General features: G+C 34.5%; 1 protein-coding gene across 1 annotated transcript; it reads left to right on the forward strand.

The window, feature by feature from the left end:
* The first annotated feature begins 9,801 nt into the window (after positions 1 to 9,801).
* On the forward strand, positions 9,802 to 11,696 carry LOC121994390 (pectin acetylesterase 2-like). The gene is made up of 11 exons (XM_042548440.1): positions 9,802 to 9,876; positions 9,947 to 10,076; positions 10,166 to 10,239; positions 10,311 to 10,397; positions 10,465 to 10,589; positions 10,683 to 10,743; positions 10,818 to 10,871; positions 10,949 to 11,026; positions 11,106 to 11,211; positions 11,293 to 11,438; positions 11,544 to 11,696. Exons 2-11 carry the CDS (start codon positions 10,019 to 10,021, stop codon positions 11,643 to 11,645), a joined length of 891 nt encoding a protein of 296 aa, XP_042404374.1. The 5' UTR covers positions 9,802 to 9,876; positions 9,947 to 10,018; the 3' UTR covers positions 11,646 to 11,696.
* Positions 11,697 to 12,986: the final 1,290 nt, after the last annotated feature.

Raw genomic sequence — 12,986 nt, forward strand, 5'->3', positions numbered from 1 at the left:
TAGGCGTCGATCCGGCTTAGATCCATTTCGGATATCTAAGTCGAGATCGTGACTAGATTCCGGTCTCGGAAAGACGGAATCTAAGTCATATTCTTTGCTATTACTTTGTTGAACTTTAATTGTGCTAACAATCTGTTTTACAGGATATATATTTGTCTCCGGACTAACGTTTGTCTTGCAGGACGGATTCTGCGGGAAAACAGGGTCCGGGCGCCCGGAAGGAATCCAGGCGCCCGGAGGTCCGGGCGCCCGGAAGGGATCCGGGCCCGGGAGGCAAACTTTATCCTGATTGCGCGTCGCCACGTGAAGCTCATTGGTTGGACCTGCCACGTCTCACCAGGGCGCCTGGAAGGGATCTGGGGCGCCCTGAGCTTCATATAAAAGAAGGGGCAACGGTGGAGCTTCTACATGAACTGAGAATCCAAGATCTGCTACTCTATGCTCTTGCGACGCCACAAAAAGCTTTCCGACTCAGTGCTGGTTTTGTTTTAATTCTATTGTCGGTATTTTCTTTATCTGTCAATTCTTGTACTTATCTCTGTAATATTCGAATTGATAGTGATTGCCCAACGAAAGTACTCATGGAGTACGGGTCTTCGAGTAGGAGTTGTCACAGGCTCCGAACGAAGTAAAAACACCGTGTTCATTTGTCTAAGTTTTTATTCCGTCGCGCTTAACTCTGTTTTAAAACGTTTTTTTTAATCGATATTCACCCCCCCCTCTATCGACGTTTCACGATCCAACAGTATGCTCTTGGTGAGGCCTCTTGACGGGACTTTGACTTGAGACTGTAGTAGTCCCTGGTATTATGTGTCGCCACCCGATGATATGAGCAGGAGAGCTGCGTCCATTGTTGTCTTTCGGTGAATCTCGCTCACTCGACTTCCACGTGTTGGAATGCATGTGTACGAGACTCTTGCTGCTGTTGAGTTGCTCCCGCTCAGGGCCCCTTTAGTGGTAGGTTTGATGGGTCGTTCGGCGCTCCGGGACCATTGCTGGCTCAGGGATCAATTCCTTCCTCCAAGCCACCTGGGCCTCTTCAACATTGATGTACTTAGTAGCCGCCCGAGCAAGTGATCGAATCCTCGAAGAGGCTTCTGGATAAACGACCGAAAGAACTCATCTTCTAAAAGCCCTTGTGATAATGAACTTACAAGGATCTCCAGAGTGACTGATGGGACTTCCATAGCCACTTGGTTAAATCTATTAATGTAGGTCTGCAATGCTTCCTTAGGTCCTTGCTTGACCGTGAACTAGTTGACATTCATCTTTTGAAGACGGCGACTGCTCGCGAAGTGTTATAAGAACGTCGAGTGGAAGTCTTTGAAACTACAGATCGACCCGATCGACAGCCATATGAACCACCTTTGCGCTGATCCGGATAACATGGTGAGGAAGACCCGATATTTTACTCCGTCGGTGTACTGATGGAGCATGACCATGTTGTCGAATTTGATGATATGATGATCGAGGTCGGTCGTCCTCGTGTATTCTCCGATTATTAGCGGCGTGTAATGTCGCGGCAGCTGATCGTCCAGGATCTCCTGAAAGAACTGTCTGTTTATCCGTTTGGGAGAATCGTCGAGCCTCGGTACTTTACCCTATCGCTCATCCCAAGCGGGTGCTTCCTCCGATGAGGATCCTTAGGCTTTATTCGCTCGGCCTTGCTCCTCTGAAGGGGTGCAGAACAACACTTGGTGGTAGGGGATCGACACATTTAGTGCATCTTTAAATGTACCGGTCAGCTTGTTGTTCTGCCAACGAGTGGCGGGATTTTCCACTTGGCCTCTTTGATCGACTTGTTGACTTTAGCGATGTCGTGGGTTCATTTGTTTGGCAATCGGCTATTGCCTACTGTTGCTCCAACATTTTAGTCGCCCGCGCTTGTATCAGCATGTCCAACTTCTCTTGAGTCAAGTTATGGTGGTGAGTTGTCCAGCGTCCTCCATCTTAATTTGCGTTTTAGATTCATGTAAGATTTCCATAGACGGAGTCAAATATGATTCTGTCTAGAAACGACAAAGATGGCAAGCTGGGAAAGTGGCTTCGAAGTTGACGCGATCAAGAATCCACGTAGCCCTGCAATACAAAAACGTTAGTGCCAAGCCGGGAAAGAGTTTTCAGTATTGACCCTTCGACGCTCAAGTTAGTCTTCAACGATCTCAAAAATAGAGAGTTATAGCTAAAGAGGGTAGAAGACGAAGTTACGCGTACCTCTTTCTGTAGATGAGAACTCTCTTTTATAGAATCCCTGTAGTATTTATGCATGCACCCCAAAGTGTTAACACGTTTTCCTAAGTGTCCTAAGAAAAGATAGGTTAAAAAGTGTCTCTGACATCATTCCTTAAGTAACCATACAGTTCTCTGATGTGACAGCTTAGAAGTTTATAAAGTACGATTGTCTGCTGAACATGTCTTGCTATCAGTGGCACAAACTTCCAAAAAGATATGATAAGATATATTTTATGGGGTCATGCGTAGTAGCCCGGATTCTGCTCAGCTAGGCTGTCTCCGCTCGGTAATGTCCTTAAGGTCTGCCGGCTAGTCTCTTTCCTTTCTTTCTAACCATCGTCGATTATCCTCCTCTGACCAAACACGAAGCCTAATCGGCGGGACTACCTACTGCTTAGCTCTTTTTATTGTCGGAGAATCATTTTACCCGGCTAGGAAGAGCCCGACTTACTTATCTCCTAAATTGGTATTATCCATTCGACTATACCCAGTTCGCTTAATCATACCCAGTCCACTAAACCGATTTAGATACGCTACTTGACTTTATCTTTTATATAAACTAATATTCGAATTATTTTTTATGGGACCCTTCATCATCATCGAATCATTATCAAATGATAATTTTACAAGTAACTAAAAGGAATTTTTAAGGGTATAGCATATGTTTTTTCACATCAATTATTTTTGTCAACTTTAGTAAAGTGTAATATCTAGTGATCCATAGTCTTTCATGTTTGACAAATCATCAGAATACATTTTCAATGTGCAATAAATATGACTTTCTCTTAGATGGACTCACTATTTATCTGATTTTTTTTAAAAAAAAATTCTAACTCTATCGAATAAAATAAAATAATCAATCCGACTGATCAGGTCGAATTTGGAATAATCGATTTGGCTTCATAAAAATTAAAAAATATTTATGATGAATAATTTAAAAATTCAATATTATTTGGTTGCAAAAAGTTAATATGAATCTTTTTTTTACAGCATAATTAAAAATTGAATCATGAATATATGAGAAAATGATTAATTAGACGGAACAACGTTAAATTTAAGATCAATTTAATCTTATAAAATTTTTTTATTAACTATCAAAATAAATAGAAAAATATTTACAACGGCGTAAACCCTCCGTATATCAAAGCAGACAGGAAGGAGTCTCGCCTTAATCAAAAGTTCACGATGGAAACAATGCCCAAATACTCATAACGTCAGTCTATAAATAGATAATTCCTGTTTCATATGTAGTGAATTTCTAATCATCCCCGTAGGACATCTAAACAAATATGTACTTCCGGGTCTCCATTGCTCACCTATAAAAAGTGTACCATCTGTCTTCTAACTAGTCCTGTTTATCTGCATCTCTACTAATATCCAAAATGTAACTGCATGTATCAATTGAATATATAGCTTTCACGCTGCCCGCATGCACTAAGCCTCCTTAAAACGACGATGCCTAAAAAAGTTATAGGCACGGCTTCTTTAACTTTTGTATATCAGTTTGGAGTAATTTATGAAAAAAAAGGAATTAGAAATACAATTAAATATGTTTAGTCTACACATATTTTAGAAAGTAAAGTAGTAAAAAATTATCTACCTATAGGTCATTTGAAATGTTTATGAAAGAAAGAATTATAAAAGGAGCATTTATTTAATCATGAAAATACTATAAGTTTGGAAAAAATAATGAGTAATTTAAAAGAGCACCTCTTAGTATCATTTTTATTAACAATTAAGAATACCTCAAATTTAAAAAATATTAAAACAATATTCCATCCTATTTTTCATCTTAAAAATATCTTTATTCAACATTATTAGAACTAAAACTATGTGTAATAATTTTATTTAAAACTATCACAACATAAAACAATTTGATTAAAATTATTTGTAGTAGTTTTAATCAAGATTGTCTAGCAGTGCAGTAGAGATTTTTTATATTTTTTTAATGAAAAATTATTTTGAAAAAAATATACTCTTTAATTAATAATTTCCGCAACCTGTGCGAATATTAATGTTATAGTAGTAAATTCATAATTAAAAGATATATTTTTTAATTAATTTACTTATAAATCGTAAATTTTTTTAATTATAAAATAGATGAAATCACTTTAAAATATATATATATATATATATATATATATATATATATATATATATATATATATATATATATATATATATATATAAAAGAATTTGATATCATGCGTATCCCGTACATGCGGGATATCATTGATTTTAGTTTTTTTTATTTTTTTTAAATTTTTGAATTAAAAAAATAATTAAAATATTTTTTTTTTAAATTTACCTCTAGGATTCAGACTTTGGGTTATAGTATCAAAGTTATTTTTTTTTTAGATTTTACCTCTAGGGTTCAGAATTTGGGTTATAATATCAAAGTTATTTTTTTTTTAGATTTTACCTCTAGGGTTCAAGCTTCCCAATTAATTATCGTGGACGCGATCTGCCCGTAAATGGTTGCGATTATTTTCTGGGTTCACCGTCCCTGTCAGGTTATAGTTTTTGTTCGGAGTGGGCAGCCGCCCGGAGGACACCTTCGCTCGGCGCCCAGTAACCTGATCACTTATCCACCACCAGAGCCCTCTGGTAGCCCGCTCCGAACAAAAACTATAATCTGGTGGAGACGATGAACCCAGGAAGGAATCGTAACCATTTACGGCCGGATCGCGACCACGATTTAAGTAGTTATAGAATATTGTAATCTATTTAGGGGATATAGCTTAATGTATTTAAGATTTTTATAAAAAAATATTAATTTTTTAATTCAAAATAAAAAAAACTAAAATAAAGAAAATTACGCTGATATATGTCCTGCGCGCCGGACAACCACGACATCAACACTCTCTCTCTCTCTATATAATTTCCATTTATTTGCATTAAAGTTTTTCATTTTGACAAAAGAAAAAATAATAATCATAATGCAGGTGATTTATTGGCAAAAAAACATTTAAAATTCATGTGTGAATAATCTAGATGTAACTTAATTGTAAAAAATCTAAATTTTAGGGGGTGTTTGGTATGAGCATGAGAATGGAAATCGGAATGAAAATCATTGTATTATGGAATGGGAATGGGTATGAACATGGATATCACTCTTAAAAGCAATGTTTGGTTAGTTGCATACTTTCTATCGGAATAAATTAATATTTCCTTTTTTATCCTTAAAGGAAAATAAGAGAAAAAAATTAGATGTGAGAGAAAGATGAATGTGAGAGAAAAATATGATGAAAGAGAATGATGAGAGAGAAAGTATGATGAGAGAGAAAATGTGATGAGAAAGAATGAAGAGAGAGAAAGTGTGATGAGAGAAAATGAGAAAACAGAGTGTGATAGAAGAGAGCATGATGAAAGATAAAATACGATGTGAGAGGATGAAGAGATAGAAAATGTAATAATGAGAAAAAATGAGGGGAGAGAGAGTGTGATGAGAGAGATTGAGGAGAGAGAAAGTATGATGAGAGAGAAAGTGTAATGAGAAAAAAGAGAACATTGAGTGTGATGGAAGAGATGATGAGAGAGAAAGTATGATGAGAGAGAAAGTGTGTTGAGGAAAAAAAATGAGGGAGTGTGACAAGAGAGATTGATGAGAGAGAAAGTATGATGAGAGCGAAAGTGTGATTAGAAAAAAAAGAGAAAAGAGAGTGTGATGGGAGATATTGAGGAGAGAGAAGGTATGATGAGAGAGAAAGTATGATGAAAAAAGAAAGAAGAGAGTGTGATGGAAGAGATTGAGGAGAGAGAAAGTATGATGAGAGAGAAAGTGTAATGAGAAAAAAGAGAAAAGAGAGTGTGATAGGAGAGAGAAAGTGTGTGATAAAATGATGAGAGAGAAAATATGATGAGAGAGAACAAGGAGAGAGAAGTGATATGAAGAAAAAATAAATAAATAAATTTTGATATTTGATATTAAGGGAGAAAAGTTTAGTTTTAGGTCAAGGGTATTTTTGGAATAAGAGAATATTTTGATTGATGAAAATAGGGTAATGGCTCATTGAATGGGAGGTACATGGGAATGAGTTATTATCCAATTTCAAGGATTCATTCCCTTATTCCTATAATCCAAACATTAACAATGACAATCAATGATTTTCATTCCCATTCCTCACTCCTATTCCCTTAAACCAAACGCCCCCTTAGTTGTTTAAAATTCATATGGCATGACAGTCTCAGATTGGAAAGCCATCAAACCATTTAACTACCTTCTTCAACCAATGCAACCCTAAAGGCAATGCATTTCGTGTACGTATCTTCTGTTTCCATCCATAAAAAATTACAAAATTCTTGCAAGTTTTGACGTATATGTATTTATATACGGTTGTCTTCTCCTTCGATCATCTTCTCAATTCTCCTTCCTTTCACTTAGCAGCGCAGGAAGAAGACGCGGCAAGAGTGACGAAGAAGACAACATGGAGCTCCTGCCGGCAATCTATCTCCTCGTGCTTTGCTCCCCACTAATGATCATCTGTGGTCAAGGTTTCGAGCTTTCGGACGGTTCATATCTCGACACAGAAGCCGCAATTTCTACCTCAGCCAATCCTCTTCTTGTTGATCTGACGCTCATTCCTTCTGCTGCTGCCCGAGGAGCAGGTAATCCGTCTACCAAAGTAATTAAACATGACTTTTCTTAATGGCTACGCACTTGATTCCTTCACCATACCGAATTTTTCGGTATACCAAAAATTTTGATATATACGGTATTTTTCAATATGAATTTTGGGTATTTTGATATTTTGATTTTCTTTTCAACCCTACTGCCTCAAATCCCATAGGACAACAATTAGGGGGCACCTAAAGAATATATAGGTCTGTGTCTCCATTGCTTACTTATAAAAAGTACAATCTCTATTCCAGAGAGTCCTATCTATCAATCCTTAATGTAACTATATGTTTCGATTGAATATACAGCTTCCACATTGCCATGTGCACTAAGCCTCCTTAAAACTATGATGCCTAAAAAAAGTTGTAGGCACGGCTTCTTGAACTTTTGTATATGAGTTTGGAGTAATTTATGAAAAAAAAATAGGAATTAGAAATACAATTAAATATGGTTAGTCGACACATATTTTAGAAAGTAATGTAGTAAAAAAAATATCTACAAGCATATAGACTTCAATCCCTACTGAAAATATCATAAATCCACCAAAGAAACAAAAGCTAAAACTCACCAGAAAATCGGACAAGAACTTGTGCAAGCACAACTCTTAGAATAGAGCTCGGTGATCAGATTTCTCCAGATTCAATGAAAGGAAAAATTATTAGGGTTGGAGAAGAAGTTTTTAAGTTGTTGTGCATCTTCTCCAACGACTACGTGCGGTGGTCGACTGCGGAAGGAGAATAATCATGACGTGAGTGTCGGCTGTGCAAGGAGAGAATCGCGACGTAACGTGAACATCGACTGTACAAGGAGAAGAATCGCGACGTGAGCGTCGGCTGCACAAGGAGAGAATCACGAGTCGCGACGTATGAGTCGGCTGCGCAAGGAGAGAACATGGTTTGGGGAAGAATTTAACCGTTTAAGATTTGGTTTAGGCTTTAGGAGAATCTAAATTAATTATTTAATCTATAGTTACTCGGTATTTCGGTATACCGAAATATTTTAAATCGTTATCGTTACCGTTACCGACAAATTCGGTACGGTATGATACTATACCGAATTTTTCGGTATATCGAAATTTTTGATATATATGGTATTTTTTCGGTACGATTTTTCGATATTTTGATATTTCAATATTTTTTTTCCAGCTCTACTGCTTATAATCTCATAAGACAACAATTAGGGGCACCTAAAAAATATATAGGTTTGTGTCTCCATTGCTTACTTATAAAAAGTACAATCTCTCTTCCAGAGAGTCCTATCTATCAATTCTTAATGTAAGTGTATGTTTCAATTGAATATACAGCTTCCACGCCATGTGCACTAAGCCTCCTTAAAACTATGATGCCTAAAAAAAGTTGTATAGGCACGACTTCTTGAACTTTTGTATATGAGTTCGGAGTAATTTATGAAAAAAATAGAAATTAGAAATATAATTAAATATGTTTGTCGACACATATTTTAGAAAGTAATGTAGTAAAAAAAATATCTACCTATATTTCATTTGAAATGTTTATGAAAGAAAGAATTATAAAAGGAGCATTTATTTAATCATAAAAATACTATCATTTTGGAAAAAATAATGAGTAATTTAAAAGAGCACCTCTTAGTGTCATTTTTATTAACAATTAAGAATACCTCAAATTTAAAAAATATTAAAACAATATTTCATCCTATTTTCCATCTTAAAAATATCTTTATTCAACATTATTAGAACTAAAACTATGTGTAATAATTTTATTTAAAACTATCACAACATAAAACAATTTGATTTAAAAGTATTTGTAGTAGTTTTAGTCAAGATTATTATACATTATCATAATTTTAAGTAATAAAATGAATTTGATTCAGTCAAAAGTAATTTTGACCAAGTTAAAAAAAATATTTTGGTATGATTGTTCTTTATCTTACTATCTAGAGTAATTTTATTTTATATTATAGTAGTTTTGGTAAAACTATGATAATAATATTAAAACAAAGATATTTTTAGATAAAAAAATGGAAAAAATCTTTCGGCCGCTAACACTGCAGTAGAGATTTTTTTAATAAAAAAATATTTTGGAAAAAATATACTCTTTAATAATTTCCGAAACCTGTGCGCCCTTATAGTAAATATTTTTTAATTGCAATAAATGAAATCACTGTATAGGTGATTTCCATTTAATTGCAAAAATATAACTATATATATATATATATATATATATATATTATTTCCATTTATTTGCATTAAATGTTTTCATTTCGACAAAAGAAAAAAATAATAATCATAATGCAGGTGATTTATTGGCAAAAAAGCATTTAAAATTCACGTGTGAATAATCTAGATGTAATTTAAAGCTTTTGCATAAATCTTAATTGTTAAAAATCTAAATCTTTTCCTTGTAATACCTTCTTATGGCATGACAGTCTCAGATTGTAAAGCCATCAAACCATTTAACTACCTTCTTCAACCAATGCAACCCTAAAGGCAATGCATTTCGTGTACGTATCTTCTGTTTCCATCCATAAAATATTGCAAAATTCTTGCAAGTTTTGACGTATATATACGGTTGTCTTCTCCTTCGATCATCTTCTCAATTCCCCTTCCTTTCACTTAGCAGGAAGAAGAGGCAGAAGACAGCATGGAGCTCTTGCCGGCGATCTATCTCCTCGTGCTTTGCTCTCCATTAATGATCATCCGTGGTCGAGGTTACGAGCTTTTGGAGGGTTCATATCTCGACACAAAAGCAGTGATTTCTGACTCAGGCAATCCTCTTCTTGTTGACCTGACGCTCATTCCTTCTGCTGCTGCACGAGGAGCAGGTAATCCATCTACCAAAGTAATTAAACATGACTTTTCTTAATGGCTACGCACTTGATTCCTTCACCATATCATAGTTTACAGTAATTGCCAAACGAGTTAGTAAGCATGCCTGTCACCATCTAGTTTTGTACTTTAATTTGCAGTGTGTTTGGATGGAACTGTTCCTGGATACCATTTCGATCCGGGGTTTGGATCAGGTGCCAACAATTGGCTTGTGGACTTGGAGGTGAGATGACTACTCCTAAGAAAAAGATGAACAAAAGCTCTCAGTTTATCTGTAAATTAATTGATTGCAGGGTGGAGCTTGGTGCAACAACGTCCGGACTTGTGTCTATCGCAAGAAGACTAATCGCGGTTCCTCAAACTACATGGAGAAGCAAATAGAGTTTTCTGCCAAATTGAGCAATAAAGTCGAAGAAAATCCTGGTGATTTCTGATTTTATATATATATATCTTAAAAAATGTTTCTCTAGAATACTGTAAACTAATGGCGTCGTTCTTTGATTGATCAACAGACTTCTACAACTGGAACAGAGTTCGCGTACGCTACTGCGACAGTGGATCCTTTGCTGGAGAGGGCTACGATGAGGTCAGCCGGATTACAACTAGTCACTTGAGACATTGTCATAAACTGGAGAATTAGTGTTGTAACAATTACAGGCGAATGGCCTTTATTTTCGAGGCCAAAGGATCTGGACAGTCGTTATGGAGGAGCTCATGTCCAAAGGAATGCGTTCTGCTGAGAAGGTTCCTCCTCATCTCTGTTTCTGTACGTAGTTGCTATATATTTACTAACTTAACTTGTAACCAATAGGCACTTCTTAGTGGCTGTTCAGCTGGAGGCTTATCGAGTCTATTACATTGCGATCAGTTCCGAGCACTTTTCCCATCTAGCACGGTGGTCAAGTGCTTTTCTGACGCTGGGTTCTTCCTTGACGCGTAAGTCAAATTCATGCACTAGATAAAAAAAAGTGTCTTCTTAGTGGTGCGTTGAGTAACTCATGCATAACTGTCTTCTACTTGGGAATTCAGTGTCGATGTATCTGGTGGTCGCTCACTAAGATCTGTGTTCCAAGGAGTGGTGTCTATTCAGGTAAATTAGTAAGAATTAAGGTTAATTCTGAGGGAAGTTCTTGATGAACTTATTTTTGTTCTGTCGACGCAAAGGGGGTGACCAAGAACTTGCCTGCTTCCTGTACATCGAGAATGGAAGCCTCTTTGGTACGCTTGTTTTCTCGCAGCTTATATATTGTGTGTTTATTCGATATCTTTTTTGTTAAGTTTTTGTGCTCTTGCAGTGCTTCTTTCCACAGAACATTGTGGATGACATCAAGACTCCAACTTTCATTCTGAATGCAGCATACGACGTGTGGCAGGTGAATGAATATGCTAATTTTGAAGTGTTTTAGGTAGTTAAATCCATTTGATCAAGCCTGAATGCTGATTGTTACTCAGATTCAAGAAAGCTTAGCTCCCAAGAATGCAGACCCACAAGGTTACTGGAAAGACTGTAAGTTCAACCATTCCAAGTGCAATGCAAGCCAAATCCAGTTCTTGCAAGGTATTCGATTGGATGAATCTTGAATGCGAAATTTTCACATATAATAAATAATAAACAAAATGAAGCTTATGGTGCATATAGGATTCAGGGATGAAATGGTTAATGACCTGCAAGGATTCTCTGCAATAAAACAGAGTGGATTGTTCATAAATTCATGTTTCGACCACTGCCAATCAGAGAGACAGGAAAGGTGGCTGGGAGACAATTCACCTGCTATTGGAAACAAGGTGAGTGATTCATACAAGTCTGTATCTGCTTGTATATCAGAGAGTAAAAATAATAATCAAACAATTGATGATTGTGGGAACTGAAATTCCTCTGTTTGCCTGTAGGGAATTGCAAAATCGGTGGGCGACTGGTACTTTGAACGATCGGAAGTGAAGGCCATAGATTGCCCATACCCTTGTGATAACACTTGCCATCATCTGTTTTAACTGGAGATCACAGCTACAAGATTGTGTTGGGAAATTGGTTTATGTAATCAATAAAATAAATAGAAACATGAATGGCTATTTTACAAGTAGACAATCATAAATTATTTTTTTAGTGAGTGAGAAAATAATATTTAAGATTACTTAGCAATGGATGATTATCTTGAGATTTTTTTTTTTTATAGAGTTTTAGATCTCTGAAAGTTTAAATTTTAAAATTTGGAGGGTTTTTATTTCAAATTTAGGAGACACGAATGTTAATAAACCATTAAGTATACTTATGATACGTTTGGTTCAAGTTAACATATATAACTTTAGTTATGTAATTACCAGATAATCATATAACTAAGATTATGAAAAATAAAATATCATCAATTGTTGTTTGGTTTAATTTAAGTAATGCAATAAAAGCTTTTAACGAATATCTTATTTTAATATTTTACTATATTATCCTTAGTTATAAAACTAACTATACATAATCATAATAATAATATTATTATTATTATATATTATTATTATTATTTAAACTTTAAGTTTTTTTTACATTTTCTTTTTTACGTTTTTTTTATTTATATATATTTTTTATTTTGTTTGTTTTTTTAATGTTTTTTTAATGTTTTTTTATGTTTTTTTATGTTTTTTTATTTTTTTCAAATTTGTTTTACTTTTTAAATTTCTAATTTTTTAAGTTTTTTTTTTACTTTTTTAATTTTAATTTTATTTTTTATATTTTTTAAATTTTTATGTTTTTTTTCTATTTTTTATTTTTTTAACATTTTTATTATTTTTTCCCTTTTTTAAAAATTTTTTTTACGTTTTTTTCCTCATTTTTTTCTATTTTTCAATGTTTTTTTTGTTTTTTACAATTTTTTATTTTTTAATTTCTTACGTTTTTTTTAATTTTTTATGTTTTTTTAATTTTATTTTTTAAATTTTTTATTTTTTTCTTTACGTTTTTCTTTTTTGTCCCATTTTTTCTCTTATCCGAGGGTATTTTGGATAAAAATAATTTGTTAACTCGGAATTAAGAAAACCTCAGTTATCCAAAGTTTTCCGATTCCTGGTTGTATGCCCCTTTTACTGATGTATTGGAGAATCATCAATTACTTAAATTAAATAGAGTTTTTGTTGATAATTTTAAATAAATAATTAAAATTATCAAGAATAATCCTCAATCGAACACATCCTTAATATATTAATATCTAAAAATATAATTTAACAACTGACGAGATTAAATGGATGATAATGCTGGGGATACTAAAAAGAATACATTTATTATCAAAAACGAGTGTCTTGATGCTACATCGTCATATTTATTTAAACCGTCGATTTATCAACAACTGG

This window comes from Zingiber officinale, chromosome 6A, assembly GCF_018446385.1.
Source record: "Zingiber officinale cultivar Zhangliang chromosome 6A, Zo_v1.1, whole genome shotgun sequence".
In the NCBI taxonomy this organism is placed as follows: domain Eukaryota; kingdom Viridiplantae; phylum Streptophyta; class Magnoliopsida; order Zingiberales; family Zingiberaceae; genus Zingiber; species Zingiber officinale.